Source organism: Triturus cristatus, chromosome 3_2 (genome assembly GCF_964204655.1).
Source record: "Triturus cristatus chromosome 3_2, aTriCri1.1, whole genome shotgun sequence".
NCBI lineage: Eukaryota > Metazoa > Chordata > Amphibia > Caudata > Salamandridae > Triturus > Triturus cristatus.
In genome coordinates, this window is record NC_140584.1 from 1,029,631,913 (window position 1) to 1,029,658,534 (window position 26,622).

A 26,622-nucleotide genomic window follows, 5' to 3' on the forward strand; every position below is an offset into this window, starting at 1 on the left:
GAACGAACTCCTTTTTCTTCTACTAAATATCCCCTTTTATATTCTTTTTCCCCTTACTTCTAAAACAATGTGCAACATTTTCTAAAGCAGAAGTGTTCTGATTGGCTAAACCTTCCGAATTTGCAATAAGTGGTGATATTCCCAAATCCAGTTGTTTCCCATGGGACAGATTATGACATCTTTCAAAATTACATTCTTTCACAGACGAAAGTTCCGAAGTAACAACATGTAGACCTCCGAGTACAGTCTCTATTGTCTTTTGGTCATTCACACTAGCTGGGTCTGGCAATCCTCCACGTTCCAATCCTTGACAAGGAACACGTAGACTTGTGGTTAGAGGTCGCCTGGAGATCTTCAGAGCCATCTGAGTCTGCGCAATAGGCATCGCGCTCAAATGTCGGTGGCCACTTCCGAACTCCATTTTGAATACCGCGGCCTAGTAGGCTCGAATGCCAACTTAAGCAAAAACAAACAAACACAATTAATATACGGAAATAAAGATTCTAATGTTTAAACCCACACTAATCCTAATATATATTAGTATTTGCCTAGCTTATAGCAACATTTAAAGCAATAATACTCACCATTCCGCAACACTAAGAGCACAAACCATTACAAAGCAACACAAATCATGCAATTCTCTATTTCAACACATCCTACGGATAGTTTAAGTACCAAAGTTAATATTAGCCATGCAATTAGCATTTTAGTCCCACGTGTATCTAGTGTTTATCAAGGTGCAAAGGTTGGTTAATAATAACACTCCAAACGGTTAATACAGGTTAATATTTAGAATGATTACGTAATTAGTATTTTTCATGCAAATAGAGAAGGTATACAAAATTTAGCTTTACCTGCTCCACCAGATGCATTTCTAAAGGTGTGTAATCAGTATGTTTTTCCTTAGTTTGCTATAATTTCCAATGTGTTATTACAGATAAAGAAGAACCGGGACCATTTAGTGTTGATTATGTCAGTTAGACCTTTCCAGTACCTAGGCCTTGTTCTGCTTTTTCAGACCCTTTAGAGAGATTCAGAGAAAAATATATTGCATATGGTGGTGTCAGGGCATCTTTAGTTGACAGTTTGAGAAATTTCAGAGGTATGTTGAGAGTACAGGCCCTTTTTATTCTTCTACATCGCACTAGGTTGTGACATGCATCTTTCACAGAAAAGAGATACAGGTCTGCTTAGAATCCTCAAAAGCATTGGAGCTTGGAAGAGATTGTGATCCTCTGGGGTTTACAGTGGCAGTTTTTCTACATCATATATCTTATCTGACAAGAGCATCTGTAGATCAGCAAAGGCAGTGGGGCGCATGTTTGTAGATGATGTCCCTGTAGGCAAGAACTCTAACCTGTTGAAGAGTATAAAGTGGAAATGTTCTGTAGGGTATAGGCATGCCTCTATGTGGGATGTTAAAAGCTTGGTCTTTTTAGATTTGCTGGAAATTTGATCTTTTTTCAAAGAATTTAATTTTGAAAAAGGTCATGTTATATCAGATTTTGGTTTCAAATGTAAAGGCAATGGATATTTTGCATAGAGTATTGCTCTCTCTACAGCATATTGTTCTACATAACACGGCAAACAAAAAAAATCCTCATGTGTTTTTTCTTACCCTAGGTTTCCCAAATTATGATGGTTAGATTTCTCAGAGATTTTGATGCAAAAGTCAGCTGAATTCCAGTCTTTTGCAAGAGACAATTTTATCATTTTTTTTGTGACACTGTAAAAGCCTCTATCTTCATCAACAATTTCTTGTTGGGTTCAATATGTCAAACTGGAGGCTGAGATAGACGTTTGCAATTATAGAGCTTCCTCTGTTAGGATGAGCAACTGTTTCCTAAAGCTTATTATCTGTAAGGAAGATAGGAAGACATTTTGAAATCTGTAGACTGGGCTAAAGTATATGCCTTCTAAAGACTTAACATTATGACAATAAAAACATGATTTCATGTAATGCAAAGGCGCTGAACATGAACAAAGTATGAGGCTTCTGCATTGACATAATTTGTGTAGCTTATTGCAACTGGGATATCAGATATTATTAATGGCAAGGAGGATCATAATATTCCTCCTATTTTTACTTAATTACTTTTTTGATTTAGTTTGCTGTAAAAGGTAGCATATAGATGTGATTTATTTGGAATGGAATTCAGACAAGGGATCTACATATATATTTCCTATAAAACTGTATTTATAAACTCTAAAGGAATTTTTTATTTTGTCAGATGCTGAAATGTTAATACCTTGTTTAGATGACCTACAGTGTTAGATATTAGTTGTCTACATTTTATTTTAGATCAGTGAGAACTGGATTTTTGCTGGGACTATGAATATCAGAATTATTGATTAGCTGTTTACTTTGTTCTGAATGGGTATGTTTCATTTAAATAGTCTTGATCAATAGCTTTGGGTTTACGTTATCTTGAAGTTTGTTAAGTGCGTGGTCTTACATGGCTGAGATGGGTGGTTGAGCCCAGAGGGACTTCCGCGTTTGATGATGCGCTACATGGTTGTTGAAACAGAGGGAGGCTGTAGATGAGATATGCCCAATTACAGACCTGTACCTAACTGAAAATGAGACTACAGAAGAATTAAGGGTGGATTTGTGGCAAGCATACAAAACAATGCTCCAGGGTCAGATAATGTCGATAATGTCACTGACATCGACTAAATGGAAACAGAGATGGGTGGAGGAACAGTTAATAAATATGGTGTGCCAAAACAAAGCAAGACCATGATGAAATATGTCATCACTTAGAGTATCATGACTTGACCACTGATTAGGCCAGTAACTGCTATTTGGAGACTCAAAGGAGGTTATATGAAGTGGCCAATGGTGGGTGAGGTAGATCCAGAGGCCCTTGGGCGAAAGAGTAACAGGAAATGAGGAAATTGCCAAAGCATTCATTGAGCCCTACAAGCACCTATATGCCTCATCTATTGGTTATTCTGAGGTAGAGATGCATGATTTTCTGGCTCATGTGGCATTGCCACGCCTCAGTAACACAGATAGGGAGATGTTGGAGGCAATGATAACTATTAGCCAACTAGAAGAAGTTATACAACTACTGCAATGAGTAAAGCCACCTGGACCTAAAGGTTTACCGATTGAGGTACACAAATGTAGGTTGATTGTCTACTCATGTACTACACATGTACAATGCAGCGAAAGAAGCGGGATCCCTCTCAGAAAAACTCAGAATGGCCATGACTGTTGTTATTCATATAGCGGGTAACCCCCTAGGCTCTGCTCCTGATACAGGCCAATATCTTTATAATACATTGGACTAAATCAGTGATCTACCCTCTGACAACCTGGACTCCCAGTGCACCAAGTAGAGGACAGCTGCAAGTGCAGCGCGAAAGATTCAAATACTTGGGCATGTTTGTCATACAAGTCCATGATGCCTTAAGGGTGTACTTGTACACTGTGCTGAGCAAACTGCCATGCTTAAAATGCCAGTCCTCTCCAAATTTCTATATGTTATACAGAACACCCCGAATTTAATCCCTAAGGGAGTCATTCAATCTTTGGAGGGAGAGCTGTGACAGTTGCTCTGGAATAATGGCACACTGAGAATTGCTTACAACGAGGTTGTATAATGGAGCCATAACATTCTCAGTTGTGCAGAAATATTACTGGTCTACCCAACTGGTGGTAGTAAATGATTGGGTATATGCTCTGCAGGGTGAACCATCGGTCAGGCATGATAGGCACTGGATGCATCCTCCAGTACCTAGCTGCTTTTTATGGTAAGGGCCAGTTGTCGGGATGGGCGGTATATTTAAAAGTAGTCCTGCAGGTTTGGGATAGAATGTGGAAACAGCTGAAAAACAGCTGGGGTGGAATGCAGCTTTGACAAGGGAGACCCTACTGTGTGACTCCCAACAGCTTTATAAGACGAGTAAACGTAAAGGGTTTGTAGGATGTGACTTGATTGGGATCAGTAAGTTGTGGGGACATATGTAACCAAAACCATTGAAGTGGCAGGGTGACTCTTGCGCACAATCGAATTCAAAGTTCAAAAGCACAGTAAGTCCAGGCGGTACTCAAGAGGTGTGAGGCGGCCACTCGCCCTTCCAAGCAGAGGATAGAATTGCCCCCTAATCATGTACAAAGAATCTCGAGCTCCGTATTCCCAAAAATCTCCACAAATGCTGATATAGATGTATTCCTACACTTTATTTTCTATTTTTCAATCTTCACATACGTCCATTACATCCAGAGTGAACATGTAGCCAACACGTGTTTCGTCTGTGGCAAGTCTACCACTAGCTTCCTAAGGGCTGCAAAATTAATCCAAATTTACCGTCAGAACAACCATAGCAGCATCTTATGCTGTGACAGAAAAAATGAACTTGCAAGGTCTAATGTAACATAAGGAACATACCAAACTACAAAATAAATCAAATTTGACCTTAGTCCTGAAATCATTCCAACCTTGAGCTAGTCCACCAACAAGTAATACGCAACCATACAAGAGTGAGTATATAAACTCCAAACCAGGGATATCCTAATAATTGTAGTTATAAATAGTAACCAATGATAACGTCACATCAAAGATTCACCTCAAAAGTGTCCAATCACCAAAGCATGTGTCTTCATAGAAATGAACTCCCAAATTAAAACTAGAGGTGAAAGAAAATGAAAAAGTGTGGTGCGTATCTGGGGCCCATTGGGCTCTAGATGAAATAATTGCATCTATTACTATGGACGATATATTGATGACTGAATGCATATATGTCATTCACCATGGAACAAAGCCAGGAAAAGATTGTGTTACTGGATGTTGAGCTCTATATCAGTGGTAATAGGATCAATAGCAGGATGCACCAGAAGCAACATCTTGCAATTCTTTGCGCGTGCCAGTAGCCAACACCCAAGATGTCAGGTCAACTCAATGCCCTTTGGTGAAATGATCAGAGCCAGGCGGAACTGTAGTGATGACACTGAGTTCGAACATAATATTGTAGACCTAGAAAAAATATTTCTGGCACGTGGCTATGACAAAGCTGTCATCTTAAGAGCGAAGAGCAGGGTCCTGAACCTCAAACAGAGTGATAACATTAAAGGTTCCAGAAAAGGTATTTTTGATATTAAGACACCTGTTTGTTTAGTTACAGGTTATCATACCTATTCACACAAAGTATACAGTATACTCAAACGGCACTGGAGTATACTTACGTTAGATCAGATGTTAAAATCCTATGCAACTGATCATCCTAGTGTGACATACCGTAAGGGTACGATATTACGTAACATAGTGAGCCCTAGCTATCCCAAAATACAACAGTTGACAGGAATATGGTTGCATAAAATAAGTGAGGGCTCATACAGATGTGGTAATTGAAATATGTGCAGATTTTCTGTGAATGGTGTTCAGGAATTTGATTCACATACATGGTACACATATTGACTGTATGACCAAGTATGTTATTTATGCTTTTGTCTGTAAATGCGGCAAGATATACATAGGAAGTACGATCCGGTGACTGAAAGATTGTATTTTTGAACATCTCAAACAGATATCCAATTGCTATGCATGCGAAAGACTGTGAGGCTCAAAATGTACATTTGAGCTTTAGTTTCCATGGAATTGAATTTGTATAGAATGATGTGAGGGGTGTTAATCAGGAATTGAGACTCAGGCAATGTGAAGCGCATTGGATTATGAAATTACATGCAGTCGAAAAAGGTCTGAATATAGAGCACGAGCTTCAATATTTTTTGGATACATGATTTGCATGAAGGGAATGCCAATGGTTTACCTTTACATGAACTTATGAATTTTCCTCCTCTCTATTCCGTCCTCTCTTTTCTACACGTTACATCTGAAGTACAAGAAAAGTTACCTATTGTGGGGCTCGCTTTCCACTGATATATAGATATCTGGGGATTGAAATATATATTTTGGAATCAGGCACAGGCAGGGAATAACTGAGATTAACTAAAAGTTGAATATCATATGATTTTTTAGAGCGCAACTTTGTATTGATTTAGTTGGAGCACCCCCTTTCCGAATGAGACAGGTTGTTATGATCTTGAGATGTAGACTGATAATCTATAACAGTTTTGAATAGTACGGGCTTTCTTACTACACAAGCAACAGGGAACAGCAAACATGGATATTGGTTTTATTGTTTCATCACTCTGCGACTGACCGTATGGATTCTGGATGATCTAATCCTACTATAATTGATTTTAATTTAGAGATACTATATTTTTTCACACTTTTATTTACCTGAATCGAGTTGACAAAGAATGACAGACACCTGAGTCTGATAGTGATATTTTGACTCTTTTTGAGATGCTACTGTTGTGTCTGATTCTAATTACTAACATTTAATTTTCATGTAATGATGAGGTAACAAAAACAAGAACTATGGATAGTTAGAATATATTTTACTTGTCATTTTGTTTCTAACATACTTGTGCTTGGGACATGAATTGTAAAAGTTTCAAGCTAGGGGAATGTACTAAGATAGCGCAAGCTTAATAAATTGCTATTACGCTGGTGCACCCAGGGCGTGTGTTGCTAAGAATATTATGGATGATAGCACTCTATAAATATATTTGACAAGGAATGTCAGACGTCTATGTCTGATAGTGATATTTTAGCTCTTTAGTATGAGATGCTACAGTTGTGTGACTGTTGAATTACAAAATTAAATACTCATGTTACGATGAGGTAACGCAAATATGAGCTATGGATGAATGGAATATATTTCATTTGGTATTTTGTTTTTAACATACTAGAGCTTTAGATACGATTCACATACGTTTTAAGTTAGGGAAATGTATAACGATGGCGCAAGTTTAACAAATTGTTATTACGTAGGTGCGCCCAGTGCTTGTGTTGCTATAAATATTATGGAGGATAGTACTTTATAAATATGGCACCGGCATTGAGTGCTGATATTAACATAGTCCGCTTTTCCCGCTGTAAAACGAGATGAAAGCATATTGTTATTATATCGACACATCTTTCATGACGTCTAGGTGATAGGTACATATATAGATATGACAATTTAGTGTGGATATGAGGATTTGGACCTTGAGAACAAAAGTTAGTATTGAATGGAAGACTTAACAAATATGGCGCTGACACTACACGCTGATACTGGGACATTTTTTTTTAATGTTTATATATGAGGCAGAAGAATAAATAGATTGTTAAAAGATAGCGCTGATTTGGCACGCTGTTACGGAAAAGGGAATACACTCCGGTGAAATACTCTGCTTCAGGTAAGCGAGACAAGTGTTAGTACTTGATTGTATTTTGGGATAAATAAAGCATCCATTAAGTTGGTTTAGGCTGGTCTCTCAAGTTACAATTAACGCAGGTTTAAGGTGGTGTCCTGTCCGTTACGGTCACGCGGTCTGTTTATATATGTACATTTGGGGTTCCTCACCCGGTCATATGTGATTACTGTTGCAATCTGCACACAGGATTTATTTAATATTTGGGCGGCTCTCACACTACCTATTACGGCGACAATATAAAATGTGGTGCCATATAATTAAGGGATTACTATTAGTGTAGCAAGTGCTTTAACCACGTTTTGATTGACGTTTTGGTGTATTTTGGTATAGGCTGAATTTGTGTGTGCAGTGCCTAACTAAATAGGCTGATCCTAGTTCGGTATGTTCTTTATATTACATTAGACCTTGTGAGTTTATTTATCTGTCACAACACAAGATGCTGCAATGGTTGTTCTGACAGTAAATTTAGATTTATTTTGTAGCCCTGAGGAAGTCTTTGGTAGACTTGCAACAGACGAAACACATATTGACTACATGTTCACTCTGATGGTAATGGACATATGTGAGGATTGAAACATATAAAATAAAGTGGAAGAATACATCTATATCAGGCATTTGTGGAAATGTTTTGGAAAACGAAGCTCGGGATTCTTTGTATATGATTAGGTGGACATATGTGGTGACGGACCCTTAAAAAATGTAAAGTCTTTAGGAAGGAATATGAGATGCCAGAAGAGGAGATATTTCACTCCCTACACCTGTTGCACACCCTGTGTATGGACGTGCCAAAAGATACGCAGGTGAAAGACATTAGTCCCCTGGTAGACAGAATACTGACAGATAATATATAAAAAGATAACAAATAATCTCCTGGATATGTTAGGAGATGTTAAACCTTACATTCTTGGTGTGGTCTTCCCCCCAACATTTTGCCTTGACCCTTCCTGTTTTCCTGTTTTCTGAAATTCGTTTTTGTTGGCATCAGGACTTGCTAACCAGTGCCAAAGTGTTTGTGCTCTCCTCTTAAACATGGTAATATTAGCCCTGATTGGCACATTTGATTTGCTTGTAAGTCCCTAGTAAAATGGTTTTACTAGGGTCTGTAAATTAAATGCTACTACTGGGCCTGCAGCACTCATTGTGCCACCCACTAAAGTAGCACTTTAAAACATGTCTCAGGCCCGCCAATGCAGCCTGTAGTGCAGTTTTAACCTGCCAATTAGAACTGGCACAATAAACCTTTTGCCAGCCCTGAAACTTCCTTTTTAACACATTAGTCACTCCTAATTTAGGCCCTAAACAGCTCATATGGCAGGGTTCATTTTATTTAAAAAGATGGACATGTGTTTTTAAGTTTTCCATGTCCTGGTACTCAAAAGTCCTCATACACCCAGATGGGTGTCATGCTTCATCATCTGGAATCTCCTCGTTGGGCCGGCACAGCAAAATCCTATGGGCCCCTTGAGAGGACTCTTTGATGGAGGTCTTTTAAAATTAAGATGCCGTGATGAAGGGTGGGTGGAAGTGCAGTGTGTGTAGATTGGTGTGGGTGCAGTATAAAAATAACTAAGAGGGACCCTAAGGAGTTTTAATGCACGGGTCCTATTGTTATAAGTAAAAACAAAGGGTGGTTGTGTTCGAAACAATGATCCGGTACAGCTCACAGAAAAGTGAAAAACTGGGTCAGTAGGTTTCTTGCCATAGTCCCTGTGGATCTGGGCAACTCATCAGGACCATGTTACCTAATCTACAAATGATTGGGGTTAAGGTAGTGATGATTAACCAAATACCCAATCACAAAAAGTCACCCTTAACTTGTAGGGTATACGTTAAGATATCTAAAATCTGAGCTGCAGGGAGAGAGGAAAATACAGAGAATGAGAGGTAATACATGGAGTGTATTCAGGCAGTCTTACTCCATTGTGACATGGCAACGCATTAGGCAATTGTAGAGAAATTCATGCTGTAGGCCATATCACCCCTCTCAGCGTCTTAATTTTGAAAGACCTCTGGCAAAGAGCCCCCTCGATGGGCCTGTGTCAGGGTGCGACGCTAAGTCAGAGCGTGCCGCGACTCTGCCGCTCCGCGCGTCGCTCGGGTAATGGGTATGAAACTACAATACCCATCACCCCTAGCGAACGCGCGGACGCACTTCCTGAGGCGGATACAAAAGCCTCGTACACGGAAGGCCAGGGGCTTGTCAATCAAGTCCTATCTGACGTTCGGCGAGGTAACGGACCTCGCGCGACCTGTACCCTGCATTATCTCTGACTCGAGAGCCGCTTCTTGGCTCATTTACATGCAACCCTTAACGGACGGAATTCGCGCTCGTAAGCGCTCCGCATGGACCTTTTTGAACTCGTGTATATTTTTGTACCTTTGTCCCAGCGTTGGCTGAATACCGAGGTGGCGCCCCTGCCCAACCACGAGGAGCAAGACTCCTCATCTCCCGCATCACCATTCCTTCCGCTTGGAGCAGACTGAATGGCTCGGAGAGCGTCTGGAGGAAGACGAAGACTGTGGGATCCTTCTGCTACCCTGTCCCAGCGCTTGGAGCCGCTTGAAAGGCTCGGAGAGCGGCTCTGCCTCCACTACGTGCTGACCTCGGATGGTGAAGAATAACCTTCCTCTCTTTTCCTGTACTGGCTGGTTCGTGAGTACTTTTCTACGAGTACATTCTAATTGAGTGAGACTACCATACGCGCTACGGATGCAGCCTGAGTGAGTGTATAGGAGATTCCCCCATAGATGCTTGTGTTATCCCTAGATGTATGTGTAAAAGGTTCCTATAGCTCAGCCTGTCCTTTCTCTCTCAACAGGTATAGGCGCCCTGAGTGAAGGTGTCGTGCTGTCGTTTCACCCCTTCCCTGTTTCCTTTCTTCCCTTGTTTTCCCCAGGGGTGGTGTTGCTTCTGGAGGGGTTTTGACAATCCTCTTGAGTAATACCGTTCTCGGGGAGAGGGTAAACTAGCGTCAAGAATCGCTCCTGCTGTATCCGGCTTTTAAGGTTAGTGCGCAACCTGTCTGCAATCTGACAGCCTGTTGGGCATTGCAGCCCAGGCCCAACAAGGTGCTACTCAATAATGAAGCATGACACCCATCTGGGTGTGTGAGGGCTCTTGCTTCTGAGCAATCACATCCCCACGATCTGCTTGCTCAGATCTTTCCTGACTTACTGCTTTACATGTTTCTTTTCCGGGTAACTTGAAGGGACTGCATACCCTATAGGTATACATGTACATTTAGGGAGCTAGCATGCTGGACCTAGACACGCTCCTAGTCCCCCAATTACTGTGTTCTGATTTCCCTGCCCTAACCATTTTTGTGCCTCTGCCAGTGTTCTGGCTGACATGACTGTGAATGGCTCTGCTGTTGGGGTTTGTGTATTCCTTAAAAAATGGAGGTTATGGAGAGGTGATTAATGGTTCAGCACATGTCCTCCCCTGTCAGTATCAAAACATGTGCAATAATGTGCTGTTCCATGGCATTATCAACGTTACACTGAGGTAGATGAAGTTAAACTGATCACTAGGGGCACCCTTTATTGGCTGCACTGGCCCTCATCCGCCAAAGTGGCATGCTTCATCAACGGGCCATACTTCTTGCTGGGTGGATCCAGCACTACCATCCAGCCTCATGGAGCCCTCTTCAACTACAGCTTGCAGCTTCATCCCGCTGGAGGTTTTCGAGTTCCCAAAAGTTTTTTAAGTCTGAAGGTAAAAATGTTCACCAGGCTGGATGGTGACAGGCTCCATGACGAAGACGAACTCCTTGGCCTGGAAATCTAGCTCCTCAGTGATGAAGACAACTCCTCAAACACAGCCTGCTGCCCTGCCCAGCTGGACTACGCCTTCTCCTGGACTTTTCTTCAAAATTCCTTCCAAGTACAAAGGTAGGCCGAGACCTGGCTCAAATCACCACGTGTATCCAACCCGTGCTCCATCGCGCTATGCCTTATCTTTTGACTTTGCTCCAGTCTCGCCAGACCAGATATCCGCAGTTGGCGCTTTGATCTTTTAGGCGCTATTTTGCACCGAAAACCTTAAAAATTAATAAATCTGGTTCTACTGATTGTATTTCATTTGTTTTGGTGTAATTATATTCATCACAGTTTACTCATTGATTCTAAATTGTTTTGGAGTTTTCTTTTGTTGTGTTTTCACTTAATTACTGTTTATATGCTGCATTAATGCTTTACTATGTTCAGCCTGACTGCTTTTGTGCCATGCAACTAGAGGGTTAAGCACAGGTTAATTTGGTGACTTTTGTGGTTCACCCTGACAAGAATTATGTTTGTTGCCCGAGTGGGGGTTCCACCACCCTCAACCAATGACCCAATTTCTCACAGGAGGCCTAAGGGAAAAATGGGAGGGAGATTTGGAACACCTTTGTTCCGACTCTGTGTGTTGATCAGGGCTAGCTTCAGTCTAATACAACTGTATATACTATGTCAGGTTTATTCAACGAGGGAGCTGCTGACGAAAATAGGACGAGCTGAAACTAATATATGTCTCAGGGGATGTGCTATGGTGGTCAAGTTTTTACATACTAGTTTAGATTGCCACTGCAATTAAATACGACTGGGGAAGATGACAGGCTGTATAGCAGAGGTTTAGGCATTGCAGCTTGCCCTAGAGAAGTAACTATGTATTACCGGAATCTGGGGGGAGAAAGGAGTTACTAGTAATCAGTGGTTATTTTGTAACCTTAGTATGGTGGTGGCCCACCTTAACATGGCCAGATTGTGAGAACTGTCCCTGCCTCCCCCCCTCGAGGACTGGTGTAATGATAAGGACTGGTGTAAGGGAGCCTCAAAAGTTTGAAAAAGCGTGGGGATCATGGAGGAGTCACCAAAATCACTTGGACTGTGGATTCACATAGGTACAGTTAACCTAAGTATCGACTGATATCTGGTGTATCATAATTGAAACTGTATGGTGTATTGGAAGACTTGTATTGATGTTAAAAAAACATTTTTTAACTCTTCATTTTTAATATTTTATTTCCACAGATTAATTCCGTACATGCTTCCCAGTCAAATATTGTTTTTCATACAGTGTTTCGCATCCTATTTTACCCATTCTGCATTTCTCAAACAGTGCATCAAGGGGTTGTCCCTTTTCAAAATGCATGTGTCCAGCTCTTACATATTCCAATGTTTTGGTTATTGCTGCCCCAAAAAAGTACCCCACACTAGCTACAAATCCTTCAATTGTTACAGTCATGTGCCGGGTTCAACTGGTGAGCCCATTGATGTTCAACTATATTACAATTTCCCGCTGACGAGAGGTAAAGCTTATATGCCTCCCGTCATGTAATGTTATGGTTTGCTAACATAAAACTACAAACAGTTTTTTTTTTAAAGAGTGTGGTCCAGTGCTTAACTTGCAAACGAATGAGTGCCAGTGCCCAAAGTTCTCCTTAGAAACATGCGGTTGGCGCTAACAAAAGTGGGCGGCCGAGTAACAAAGGCTGCTAGTCTTAAATCCGCCCCAGGCCTCTTTAATACAGTACTAGACACTTCCTGCGCCTTTAACTCACGTTTGGGGGTTCCTGCTTTCTTCCTTCAGTTAAAAAAAAGTAAAACTCTTTTTATTGAGGTTTTTCCCTTTTAATACAGTTTAGCACAATCAACATGACATTTGCATTACAATTGTCAAGTAGTGGCATGAACGCGTTAGTCATGGGATAAGCTCGCTGTTGGTCACCAGCGGATGAGTAGAAGGAAAACGTGATAGCTATGCAATTCACGCTGTATGTTTTTAGACGAGTGAAGCTCCAGCATGTTGTTAACAGGTAGAAATACTTCTTGAACAGTGAACATGGGGTGAGGGTTCAGGTACGTAAGGGTGCACGTATGAGCGACTAGGGTTACAGGAAGAGTGTGTTAGCATTGCTTTCTTTCTTTATGACTGTCATTTGCCTTTCTCTTCCTCCTGCTTTTCTTCTTTTTGTGTTTTCCCCTCTTTTGCTCTTGGGATATGTCTGAAGAGAAAAAATAAGTGCCAGTCCCTAAAAATGATTGCCAGTGACCCCCACCAGCAGCCACAGGCGCAAATTAAGCACTGATATGGTGTTAGAAGAGATATGCATTTGGTATTGAAGATTTGTGTAGTATTTCAAAGTTCCTTTCTTTATTGGAGATGAATAACAGAAGCAGGGTTTCCCAGCACAGATATCAATATAACGTTTTTTAATGTTGTAAGCTTCAATTCCATAGTACTGCTGTTATAGGAGTAACATTTCATTTAAGAGACTGTGTACATAATATGCCCCTTACTGTACCTCATAAAACCTTGATTTTCCAGTGCCTGTAACCTAGGGAAACAACACTTAGGGGCCGATTATGATGTTGTTCGGAAAGGCTCCGAAAGGCACTGGGTTCCTCCGAATCTGATTCGGAACCCGTCTTTCTGACCGAATCGGAAAGCCTTCCGACCGACCGATTACGATAGTCAGAAAATGATCGGACTTTCTGACTTACTGGAGTAACTGAGTCCTTCGGAGCCGACTCGTATGGGTCTAGGGATCCTGTTTCCGACCGACTTATAACCATGTCGGATTCAGACAGGCTTTCTGAATCGGTTGTTCCGAGACGGATCGGTTGTGGGAATCTGACTTTGGGGTGCAGTAGCAGGCCCCCCCTTCCCTAGTGCCTTCCGAATGGGGCCCGTGGGGGTACCCATGGTACCCCTCTTCAATATCATGCACAGTGTGGCAGGCACCATGGGGTGCTTGCCACAGGGTTCATGATTTTCCCCACCCACCCCCTTTTTTCAAGGGGAGCCTGTGAAGTCGGTCAGAACACAGGTTCCCATTGAAATCAATAGAAGTCCGACCGAACGGTGTTCGGAACCATTGTATTCGGTCGGTCGGACTCCCCAAATCCGAGTCGGTCGGAAACCATTCCGAGACCGAGTTGGTCGGAATGCTTTCTGACTGACATCATTATGAGGCCCTTACTTTCTTCCTAAAGTTCCACCAGAAGTGTGAATAAAGGATTGCTGGTGATCAAGTCAAATAAGGCAATATAGGCGACTCAGGGCCAGGTGTACAACCATTATATGCGGTTGCAAAGGGGATTTCGGCCCCATTGCAACCGCAAAATAGGTCAGCCCTATTGCGGTCACAAAACACAAGCAGTTTACCACCCTTCTCAGAAGGGCGATAAAGCACTCGCAAACGGTGAAGGGGTCCCCAGGATGGATGCGCAAAGATTTGTATTATAAATGAAATTGAAAAGTTGAATTTTTCTTTTTTAAATGCATCCCGTTTTACTTTATGTTAAACGGGATGCATTTAAAAAAAAAAAACTTCTTTATTGACAAAGCAGTCCCAGACATGGTGGTTTGCTGACCACAGCAGGCCACCATCCCTGGGAGTGTCAGCCATTCCCAATGGGGTAGCAAATTGTGACAGCCTCATTAATATTCATTAGGCATGCAATTTGCGATCCATTGGGAATCGCAAACTGTGTCTGAGACACTGTTGTACATTTAATTTTGCGCCTCGCAATTTGTCACAATTTGCGAGTCGCAAAATTCAGTAGTCGTACATCTGGCCCCAAGTCTATAATCAAAATGTCAACGTGTCAGTGTTATAGTTGCTCCAGTCTCTGAAACAGTGAAATGTTGGTTTTGCTCATCGCTAACAGCGAGAAGTTTTAAAGTTACAAACGAAGGATATTGCAGTTTTTTCCGGACTTTATTTAACAAGGTTTTATACTTGGGCACATTCTTCTCATACAACTTTGCATTTACAGAGGACTAATAAAATGAACGTTAATTCAATAACATACAGGGATACAAATATTTATATTAAAGCAAGGTTCCACACATTTTGCTGGCACCTCCAACAGTTATCATACTGTGCACCACCTTCAGTTTCCAATGCCATTAAACTTTATTATCTGCATTAGCTTGGTGAAGTAGATGAAGGCCTGCTGAGTGATAAACCTGTGTTTTGATAAATGTGCCGACAGGCACCCGGGTCTTTTCGAATTTGGAGAATTTACCATGGACTATAGAATCAATTGCTCCATTACAAATATCGACCAGAGTTTTGCCCACTACATACTAATTGTGATCATTGCAGGTGCCTTCCAGGTATGTGCTATCCATATTCTAGCGACCAGTAACACATGGGTTATCAGTTTCCCCATCAATGTTGTAGATGGATATTCAGTGCCCACCCGAAAGATCAAGGTCAGAGGATTAGATTTCAGAGTTATCTCACAAATGTTTTTTATCTGAAAAAGGACTTGTATCCACAAAAATCCTTATTGACTTACAGAACCACCACATATCAGCTATATCACTCTTTTCAGCACCACACTGCCAGCATCCCGGATTAGGGGGGGGAATGGGTGGGAGGGGTGAGGGTAACCACACATGACGTTAAACCGAGTCAGAGTCAAATACCATTTTAGCAATATTTTATAATACAGTTTGAGATTTTAATACCAGACTGTTGGTTTCTGTGTCATTTATCATTGAATCTAACATTATTTATTATGAAAAGTTAGCTTTGGTGTAAGCAATAAATGAATGCTATGTTTGGAGTTGCATCTAATGGAATGCTGGCTTCTTCACCACCGCAAAAAGAACAATTGATGGACAGAATGCAGAACAATGTCATACATTCACCCCAGTACAGAGATCTGGGCCTAAATCCATCATTTTGTTGCTCACCATGCCATTCCAGTTTGGACCCAGCCATATGCAAATCAGTCATGACCCTGCGCCCAATGGGAACAGTCCAGCCCGAACTGCCAGGCCAGGTCCTCCCTGGACTGGAAACAAGAATCCTAGGACTGGTTTAGGGCTTTCAGCCCTCATCAGCCAGGATAGCTTGACTCCAGTGGCATGGAGAGCCTGGGACCCACTCTGGGCACACTCGTCCTTCTCGGGGTGACAAATGCAAAAAGAACAATTGATGGACAGAATGCAGAAAAATGTCATACATTCACCCTAGTACAGAGATCTGGGCCTAAATCCATCGTTGTTTTGCTCACCATGTCATTCCAGTTTGGACCCAGCCATATGCAAATCAGTCTTGATCCTGTCCCCAATGGGAACAGTCCAGCCCGAACCAGGCCAGGTCCTCCCTGGACTGGAAACAAGCATCCTAGTACCGGTTTCAGGCTTTCAGCCATCATCAGCCAGGATAGCTTGACTCCAGTGGCATGGAGAGCACAGGACCCATGTCTGGGCATACCCCTCCTTCTCAGGGTGACAAATGCAAAAAGAACAATTGATGAACAGAGTGCAGAACAATGTCATACATTCACCCCAGTACAGAGATCTGGGCCTAAATCCATCGTTTTTTTTGCTCACCATGCCATTCCAGTTTGGACCCAGCCATATGCAAATCAATCTTGACCCTGCGCCCAATGGGAACAGTCCAGCCCGAACTGCCAGGCCAGGTCCTCCCTGGACTGGAAACAAGCATCCTAGGACCGGTTTCTGGCTTTCAGTCCTCATCCGCCAGGATAGCTGGACTCCAGTGGCATGGAGAGCACAGGACCCACGTCTGGGCATACTCGTCCTTCTCGGGGTGACAAATGCAAAAAGAGCAATTGATGGACACCCCAACAGGGTAATGCGAGCATCCCTGGCGCCAACAAAGGAAAGTTGACTTATGCATCACTCATAATGGCTTTTTGGCCATGTCACCAATAATGGCATTCAGGATTCAGTGTCAACAATAATGGAATGCTGGCTTTTGTGTTACTTATAATGGAATGTTTGCTCCGCGTAATGATACATTGGCTTCTGTGTCACCATCAATGGCATGTTGGCTCCTGCTGCACTAATAATGTCACTCTGTCATCAGTGTTACAAATACTGGAATGTTATTTCTCCACCAAGAAGAAAGGAATGTTGTTTCTACATCACCAATAACCCAATATTAGTATTTAACTTTTGCTCATCCATTATAATGGATATTTTAATCTCAACTATTAAATAGAAGAATGAAGTCCAAGTCACTGAGTAGTCATTGTTCCTTTATTAGACACTAGTTACGCAACACTGGCATCTTATTTACTAGCAATGGGATTTTGGCATCTCCGTTAGCAGTAAGAAATTGCTAGCATATCCTTGTGTCCTTCGCAATGACCTTGTGGCTTCAAAGAAACACTTACAGTCAAACATGCAAAACACTATTTCCACTGGCACAAAAGTCTGCTTTTAGTGGGGTGGAGGCTGTGCACAGTTTGGCACTCACTTGATGAATGATTTAATTTATCTAAACATGGATGTGATGGTGAACTCCCATCAATATATCTCAGAGAAGAAGCTCAAGGGACCTTGGAATTGTATAATTATGGGTGACCTGTTTATATTAAAATCGTATGGGAGTGATCTTAAAAAATGCTGCGGTTTATCACCAGTTTAAAGGTAGGCCTCCATTGGTCAGCAGTAGTTTTTTAATTGAATCTTCTGAATAGGCTACAGCACATGTTAGCTTCAATCTACAGAGGGAGCAGAGTGTTTGGGTGGGAAGTAGGAGCTGCACTTGCCTTGTAAAGCCCCGAAAGGGCTGGCGTTAGTTGAAGTATGCTATTAGTATCCTGTGAGAGTCAGAAACCCGTCATGTCTCCTATGACCACCCCTCATTATTTTCCTTGCATACATTTAAAGCACATATTCCATTAAGGTTCAACCCTACTTGCTTAAAAAATGCAAGCCTTTCGATCGAGGCACTAGGTGCAGTAAACATGCATTATCTTCTGGGATGTGGTAGCCACAACCACCAATGAAAAGTCAAAGGACAACATCTTTGCCTGCTCTTTTCTACAGTCTGGGCACAGAGGACTCTTTCCATGCTATTCGATGAACAAGTGATCAACAAAGAGTGTACGCCTGCTAAGGTCCATAACTTTTAAAGGTTGCTTGCAATCAGTTCCCTTGAGTGATACATTATTAGTGAGCTTTGCATGTAAAGTGACTTGGCGCTATGATACTTATGACGATGACATTTCTGACTTGATCAGAGTACAGAATTGGTCTGGTGTCCAGGAATTCCAGTGGCCAGCACAGCACCTCCACGATCCTCCTCTTCGGTACATGTAACTGCAGAATACCTTGCCCAACGCAGTCAAAGCTCTGCGGACACGCTTCCTTCCAGCTGAATAGCGTTCCCTATGGGTAATGATTTCTCGCAGTAGGTGGGTAGAACGCTGCTCTCCTGGCACCAGCTGTGCATTCTTTGCAGCTCACTGTTTATAAGTAGGCATTTCTCTTGCTTTATCTCCATCGTGCATATGGTGTGGTGGCACCACTCCGACTGAGAGTCTGCTGTGGAGGGACACTGCTGTGACTGCTATTCCCCGCTGTCATGGTGACCCTGAGTGACTATGAGAAGCTATTACTGTGGTTCCGTCTGGTCACTGCCTGGGTTGCCTGCTCTGGAACCAGGGTTGGGTCAGACAGGATGGAGGTCGATGTACTCAGCTCGCGGAGCGAGGCCAAAACTTCTGCAGAAAGAAAAAGGCAAACAATGTTAAGCAACAACGTTTCCACATTTTGCTGATATGAGGTTGCTTGATCAGAAAGCAGAGAAGATCAGTCAAGGGATCTGTACAGATTTTCACACTATACAGTATAGTGCGACACAACAGCAGTCAATCTGAAGCATACAGAGCTCCTTCACAAAGAACCCTGGGAGAACCATTTATGAGAGTTAGAAACAAGCAACATAGGTAAGGAAAATACCAACTAGTTGAACAAATGGTTTACATGCTTCTCAGTGCGGTGCAATTACTTTTTTATTGTAGCTCACATCACTTCTATAACTAAGATTCTCTGAAAACAGTAGCACTCACCTCCAGGTTGGAATATTTGGCTCAGGGCACAAGCCCTACTCATGGATAATTGAAGTAGGATAAGTGAAAGTGCATGCATCAATAAAGTAGAGGTTCCTACACATTGCATAAGCATCACCCCATTCCCCTTTTCAACAGTGTTTTAGTTTGGCAGCTAAGCTTGTTGGTCACAGGACTTAGGGTTGGCTCCTCTTCCGTTAAGTGACACTGCCAGAGGCATCAGCCCAACACTCTGAAGGTTTCAACCAACAATTTTGAAGAAATCATGTCCTGGAGTTTGTTATAGCACAACAGGGAAAGGGAGGATCTAAACTCAAGAAGTACTATGTATCATTTGAGGATATAATTTAATTTAAAGGACAACAATGATACTTGCCATAATATTTTATAATTTGTTAGTTGACAACTGTGTGTGACATTTCTTAAAAATCTTGTTCTACATGTTGCTGATTGTGTAGGAGAGGAGAAGGATGCACAGTACTCCTGAAATCTGTCCACTGCAAGGCCTGGAGTCGTCCAGGTCCGTCCCATCTGATTGATGTCTGCCTCCACCCAGATGTTAAGTAGGCACCACTTGGGAGTAAGAGGGATTGCCGTGTCCCATAGGGCATTCATACAGTTAACAATTGCCTCCCAATAAGACTGTATGGCCGGACACTCCCAAATAATATGAAAGAAGGTACCTTTCTGAGCACAGGGACAGATTTACGAGCCCCTTGCGACACTTTTACGCCGTGGTTGTGTCACTTTTGTGCGCCACTATGCGACATATTTACAACGTGACGCATCTAGTGAGATGTGTCACGTTGTAAAGGCCTGCGCTACATTATACCTGCGTTAGGTATAATGTATGCAGGGTGGGCGTTCTGTCGCAAGGGAGCCCGTAAAAGTGACGCAGTGAAATCTACAAGATTTCACGGAGTCACTTTTATGTCCCTGCTGCGACGCAGCACAGCAAGTATAGGGCGCCCCTGACCAGTGGTGGATTTGCATTGCGCTTGCGACACAACTCCAGCACTGCTTCACCTATACGCTGACAGATGCGTCATGGATCTCTCTATCCTTGCGCCACGGTGCGCCGCATTGTAAATGGGGCGCATCCATGGTGGCGCAAGGGGTTTCTAAAATCACGCAAAATAACTGGCGCATCCCTGCTGATATGCAGAGATGCGCCAGTTATTGTAAATCTGCCCCCCAGTTTCTATGGCAGGTATCATTCGGCACCTGACCCGTTTTCACCAGCGTGGTACAAGCGAAGTAGGCTTTATGTAGTATCTTAAGTTGTACCAACTGAACTCCCTCCCTGATTACTTCTTCCCTTGGCGAGACCAGTGCCTCCGACCACTCGTTGCCCTCCATACCTCCCAAGTCCACAGCCCACATCCCACATCTCATGCAGACAGAGAAGAGTGTCAGGGAAGTTGTTGATGATTTTCCTGTACGTGAATGAAATCGCTTTACGTTCCATGTGCTCGTCTAACACGCGATCTTCCAGAGGAGAGGAGTCAGGCAGTTTGTCCCCCGTGGGTATTGTTGATGGGAGCGCATGTCTAACCTGCAGGTAGGGGAATACCTCAGTGTTGCCCATGTTGTAGTCCCTCTGGAGATCAGCGAAAGGGAAGACTTTTCTCCGCATCCATAGATCTCCTATTTTAGACAGGCCTATCGGGCCCCACTTGTCAAAGTCCGGCAATGCCCCCAGCGTACCCAAAGCCGCCGAGTCCCACAATGGTGTGGAGAACGTCAATCTACCCTTCCACCTCAAAGCCTCATGGGCTGCATGCCAGAGGCCGATCGTCACTGCCATCGGGCCCTGTTGCAGCGGCCTCAACGGTGCAGATTAGAGGGCTTCTAGGTACCCTCCAGGACACATCATCTGGCAATCCATACGGATCGATGGTTCATTGGCTGGTAGGTGCATCCATTAGTTAATCGTAGCGAACTGTGCCGCCCAGTAACACTTCTGCAAATCTGGTAGTGCAATGCCACCATCATACCATCCCCTCGTAAGCTTACAAAGTGCTATTCTTGCTGATCCTCCGTTTCATAAAAGTGTACACACAGTGTAGGGTTTATTGCTTTAAAATATTGCAGTGCGACAGGGTATGGCGCATTATGGAAGGCATACAAAAGAAGGGGCAGTGCCTTCATCTTAAAGAGTGCCGCTCTCCCAAGGAGGGACAAAGGCAAGGATCTCCAGTGCTGGACGTCTTTCTTCAGCCTATCCAATGGGGGAAGGAGGTTTTTCTCATAGAATAGAGCGGGATCCACTGTAGCAAATATCCCCAAGTAAGTGAAGCCTTCCATGGTTATTCGGATCTCACAGTCCCTAGGTAGGGCTGGCAGTTGGCCATGAAGAATATATATAATTGATTTTGCTCAATTTATCGTGTAGCCAAAATAACGGCCAAATATAGCAAGTATATTAATTATACTGGCAAGGGAGTGTTTGGGTTCAGTCATATATAGCAGGATGTCATCGGCATATAATGATATTCTGTCTTCCCACTGATCCGACCAACGGAGACCCCAGAGCACGGGGTCCATATGGATCCATGCAGCCAGAGGTTCCAACATCATGGCGACAGGAGAAGGGAAAGCGGGCATCCCTGACGGGGGCCACGTTGTAGAGGGAAAATGCGCAGTATATTTTTCCATTGGTCACTACCTGGGCCAGTGGTTCAGTGTAAAGGAGTCGCATCCAGCTCAGGAATCTAGGCCGGAAGCCTAATTTTACTAGTACCTCAAAGAGGTAAGGCAATTCAAAGGTATCAAACGCCATGCGGTCGTCGAGTGATAAGATAACCATATCCTCTTCAAAGTACCTCGCCCTACCCAGCACTCCAAGCAATAATTCTCCCCAGCATAAATCCGGATTGGTCTGGATGTACCGGCTTGGTTATCTCCTGCAGCAACCGGGAGGCTAATAATTTAGCTAATATTATAACTTCAGCATTGAGGAGAGAGCTAGGCCTATAGGAGGCATAGTTATATTGTGTTTTCCCTTCCTTATGTATGGTGACGATCGCTGCTATTCTTTGGTCCCTAGGGAGTTTCCCACAATCCCGGCAATCTTCAAACATCCATAATAAATGCGGAGCAATTTTTGGTGCTGTGAGTTTGAAGAGCTCTATAGGTAGCCCATTGGGGACCAGTGCTTTGCCTACATTTGAATCGCGATTTGCCTGTACTATTTCCTCTTGTGTTAAGTCTCCTTCAAGGAGGCTTCTTTCATCAGCAGAGAGAGTGGGGAGTGGTATGTCAGTCAGGAATTCGCAATATTTCTCTGCAGCTGCAGAGCTAGAGGGGGAGTAGAGGTGTGAGTAGTAGGAAGGAAAAGACTGCGCAATGGCCCACTTATCAGTAATCCACCTTCCCCTTTCTAATTGGAGCCTCAGTACCCACACTCAGAGGCTGCTCATGTACTTATGAAATGTGCTGAGGAAAGCTGATTTAATTTAGGGCATCTCATGCTGCAAGCATCCAATGTTTCTAAGTACTTGAACATCAACAGACAAAGATTGAGGAGCCAGCTGCAAGTAAGCTTCTCAGCTGATGGAACAAATGCAATTGGCCAAGGTAATGATGTTTGATGGCCTTGTTCGAGGTTAAAAAATATTTCCAGCCTTATTTTTGTAAGGACTGGTAGACTCTATATGTTTCCAGGAACCACGAATGGTACTCCTGGAGATAGTGTTGATAAGAATATTTCCATTGTTTTAGTGGCACATTTGTCAGTGGCCCCTGTGATAATAGACACAATGTTGTTAGAGAGAGAGATACTGCTTAAAAACATGCAACCTCTCACCAACATTAGGAGGCATGCTTCATCGGGGTTATCCTTTACCAGCACGTTCCTAATGCTAGGCAGACTCGTCCAGAGCTCTTGAAGTTTTTTGATATATGTTTAAGGTGGAGAAAATGGAAGGTCTCAATGTCTGCTAAAATCGCATTAGATTAGGTCTCATTAGAATCAGATTGAAGGTACAAGCATGGGATATACTTGTGCACCAATCCCGGCAAACCACTATGTTCACAGTTTCAAACAGGGGTTTATTTATCCTGACTCACATCTCTTCAAGAATAAAATAAACATTTGAAAAAGATACACAGATGATATTTTGATCATCTGGGACAGTAAGAGGGAATTCAACTGAAGATTTCATCACTTGGATCAACTACATCAAACAAGAACTTGAAATTTACCATGTCAACACATAAACAGAGCCTCGCCTTTCTCAACTTTAAAATGATTACAGCAGATGGATGCCTTACCACTACGTTATACATAAAGCCTACTGACTGGAATTCATAAAGAAGTTTTGACAGCCACCAGCCCGTGTCACTTTCAGAGAATTTAACAGTAGTACAATTCCTCAGACTCAACAGAACATTTTGATACCGATTTGTAACCAACATTATTTGCGTTCAATGTAATAGAGTGGTACACATATGATCAAGGAAAGATCATAAGCACTGACAAATCACTCTTTGGGGTCTACAGAAGCTCAGAGGTTATTACCCCTATGGAGACTGTAGTACCTGTTAACAGACTAGACCAATTGAAACTATTGACTATGGTCTGACACCTGTTTGGGAACGAATGAAATTCACCACCTGTAAAAGCACTAATGTGATCTACCGTTTAGAATGCCCATGCCACTGCAGATACGTGGGCATGACCACCAGAAAGATATAGATCAGGATACAAGCACACAAATCATTAGATGGGGAGTCTTGACCACCAGAATTGATTACACACCTCAAGAACACCAACATGCCCCTGACAGGCTCAGTTAGACCGCTATTGAGAAACTCAAAGGCAATAAGGGTCCAAACCTGAAACAGTTTTTTGCTGTGGAAAGAACAGAAATGGATATATCAGCTGGGCACTGATAAATCAGGTCTAAATGAAGAGATTAAGTGGAACAAAAAACCGCACTTTGATATTTGCCTGTCTCAGAAATTTCATGCATGCCTTCTTCCTCTTCTCTGGGTTTTATATGGTATGGAGGGTCCACACACCATTTAACAAGGAAGGTTATCATTTCTGGACAATTCTCTAATACGAGTGATGTGTTAGCAACTCCTAACAGTCATCTGCTACTGGGGGACAAACAATAAAGGGTTTGAGCCGTGATGTAATTGTTTTTGACCTTTTATGCTGTGGAACCTTTTTAATTTAAGATTCACCGTTGAAGAGCTAATCCTTAATTTGTTTATCAACAAATAACCACAGGATATGTTTTTAATTCATTATTAATAGAAATTCAATGTTTTTGACCCTAGTTATTTTTTGTGTTTGCTACCTAACTCTCAATGCTTATCACAGCATTGAGATCCCAGCATCCTTATACTTACCTACCTCTTTCTTCATAGCATGATGTTGCCTGACTCTCTCGACTTTCCTATCTGTAAAACACACAATTCCACTTTCCAGTGTCCATGCTTTTTTTAAATATTTGCAAATAAGATTCATTACTCTCGGATTTGTGTCAATCGGTAATTCATAACCCTTTTCCGATAATGTTTTGATATTTTCTGAAACATTATGTATCCTAACTACAGACAAGCATTCTTTTGGAGCAAAATGAAAGTCAATTTCTCTTCCAACATAATAGAGGTTGGGACGTTAATATATTCCAACAAGTTACCGATATAATGTAGTTGCTATGGTTATGCGTACACTATGACAGTAGAACGTCTGAATGTGGAAAGCGCAAGGACACTCACCGCATCAGGAAGCATTAATCTCCTTAGGTGGCTGCCTATTGCGTCTGATTCCAGCATGGAAAACAAAGCCTGGAGGGCAACGGACAGGGATGACTCAGTGGGACACTTTCAGCGGAATCACTGAAGGAGACTTTCTGTCGGTCATAGATGACTTGAGAAAGGACCTGGCCTATGGCCTCACCCCAGCTCTGATATTGTTAGATCTGTCTGCGGCCTTTGCACCGTCAACCACAAGATTGTTTTGGATTGTTTGTGGTTGGCGGGTTTCAGAGAGACTGCTTTAAGATGGCTTACCTCCTTTTTGGAAAATAGAACTCAAGCATTGTAATTTAAATCATTCGGAGCAGAAGATCTGAAGATTGAATGTAGGGTTCCACAGGCGTCTGCTTTATCTCCTCACCACTTTAATATTTACACCCAACCTCTTATTGAAGAACTTGTGAAAAGAGGGTGTAGGATATACAAATATGTTGATGATTGTCAAATTACACTTCAACTGGACTTGCTGGAATGTGTACAAGATCATTTCAGAGATGTGATGTGCTTCATCAGTGGTAGGATGAAGCAGAATCGCCTTACATAAAATGCAGACAAAGTCGAAATTGGGGCGTTAGGAAAAAACACCATTTATGCATTAGTCCTTCTGGCCTGTTGCTATGGGCTCGCTCCCCTCTCCAAAACCAGTGGCAAAGACTCTACGAGTATGTGTGGATCAACATCTTTCTTTTACACCATACATCAGTGAGTGGACCCAAATGTATCTTTATGCTAAAAATGATAAGTAAAATACAGTCTTTTCTTATCCTGAATGCTACGAAGACTATTATGGAGGTCGTGATTGGTGCCAGATCAGAATATGCCAACCGTATCTTTCTTGGGCTCCTCACAGGTAACATCAAGAGACTGCAGCTGGTCCAGAACGCGGCGGCCAGGCTGGTGTTTTGAATCCTTCATAGAACATGGACAACTCCATATCTGAAGAAGCTGCACTGGCTACCAATTAAAAAGCACATTACTTTTAAAATCTGCAGTTTAGTCTTTAAGTCCCTTAGAGGGATGGCTTCAGGATTTCTGAAAGTTCGATTACATAGTTACTCCCCTAAAAAGGAGCTTTGCTCCGTATCCACTAATATTGGTAGTACCTAGATTTCAGAAAACTGGAGCAGAGGGGTGTAGTTTCTCTGTGCTAGACCCCAAGTTGGGAACGCCTTACCAAGTGAGATCCGCCTGATCACGGACCTAATTTCATTCAGAAAGGCATTTCAGGAAAGCTTTTGGTTAAAACAGCAGGAGTTTTACCCCTCTCAATAGCTATTTCTTAATCTGTTAGCACCAAAAAACCTTCAGGTGAATAATGCACTTTATAAATAATACCTAACATAACATAACACGTTTGATAGAGGATCACTTTGAATTGCCCTATTAAAATTGAGAATTATTGTTATTTTTAAAGCGCATCTGTTACCCAAGGGTGTCCTGGCGCTAGAATGACGTTGTACAGAGGCCTAACATAGGAGGAGAATGACAAAGATTAAACTGTAAAAATACATGTTTTCAAGGCCTTCCTGAAATCAAGAAGGTGAGTCATGCCTCGAAGAGGCAATAGGAGTTTGTTCCATTCCTTGGCTGCACCAATCACAAAGCTTCTGCCAGCCAGTTGGCTTTTTTTGCAAGTGGCACCGCTACTAGTTTTGCTTCTGAGGAATGCAGTGATCTTGTGGGTATATACCAGTGGAAATGCCATTTTAGGTAGTGGGGCCCATTTCCTTGAAGGGCTTTGTGGACCAAGCACA

General features: G+C 42.5%; 1 protein-coding gene across 1 annotated transcript in view; it reads right to left on the bottom strand.

Annotated features, from left to right (window-relative positions):
- Positions 1-17,259: 17,259 nt before the first annotated feature.
- The window catches only part of MLXIPL (MLX interacting protein like), a 735,879-nt gene continuing 726,516 nt past the window's right edge, over positions 17,260-26,622 (bottom strand). Inside the window, exon 17 of the mRNA XM_085649671.1 lies at positions 17,260-18,748. Coding sequence (XP_085505797.1) covers positions 18,627-18,748 — 122 coding nt within the window. The 3' untranslated portion in view covers positions 17,260-18,626. The remainder of the gene's footprint in view (positions 18,749-26,622) is intronic.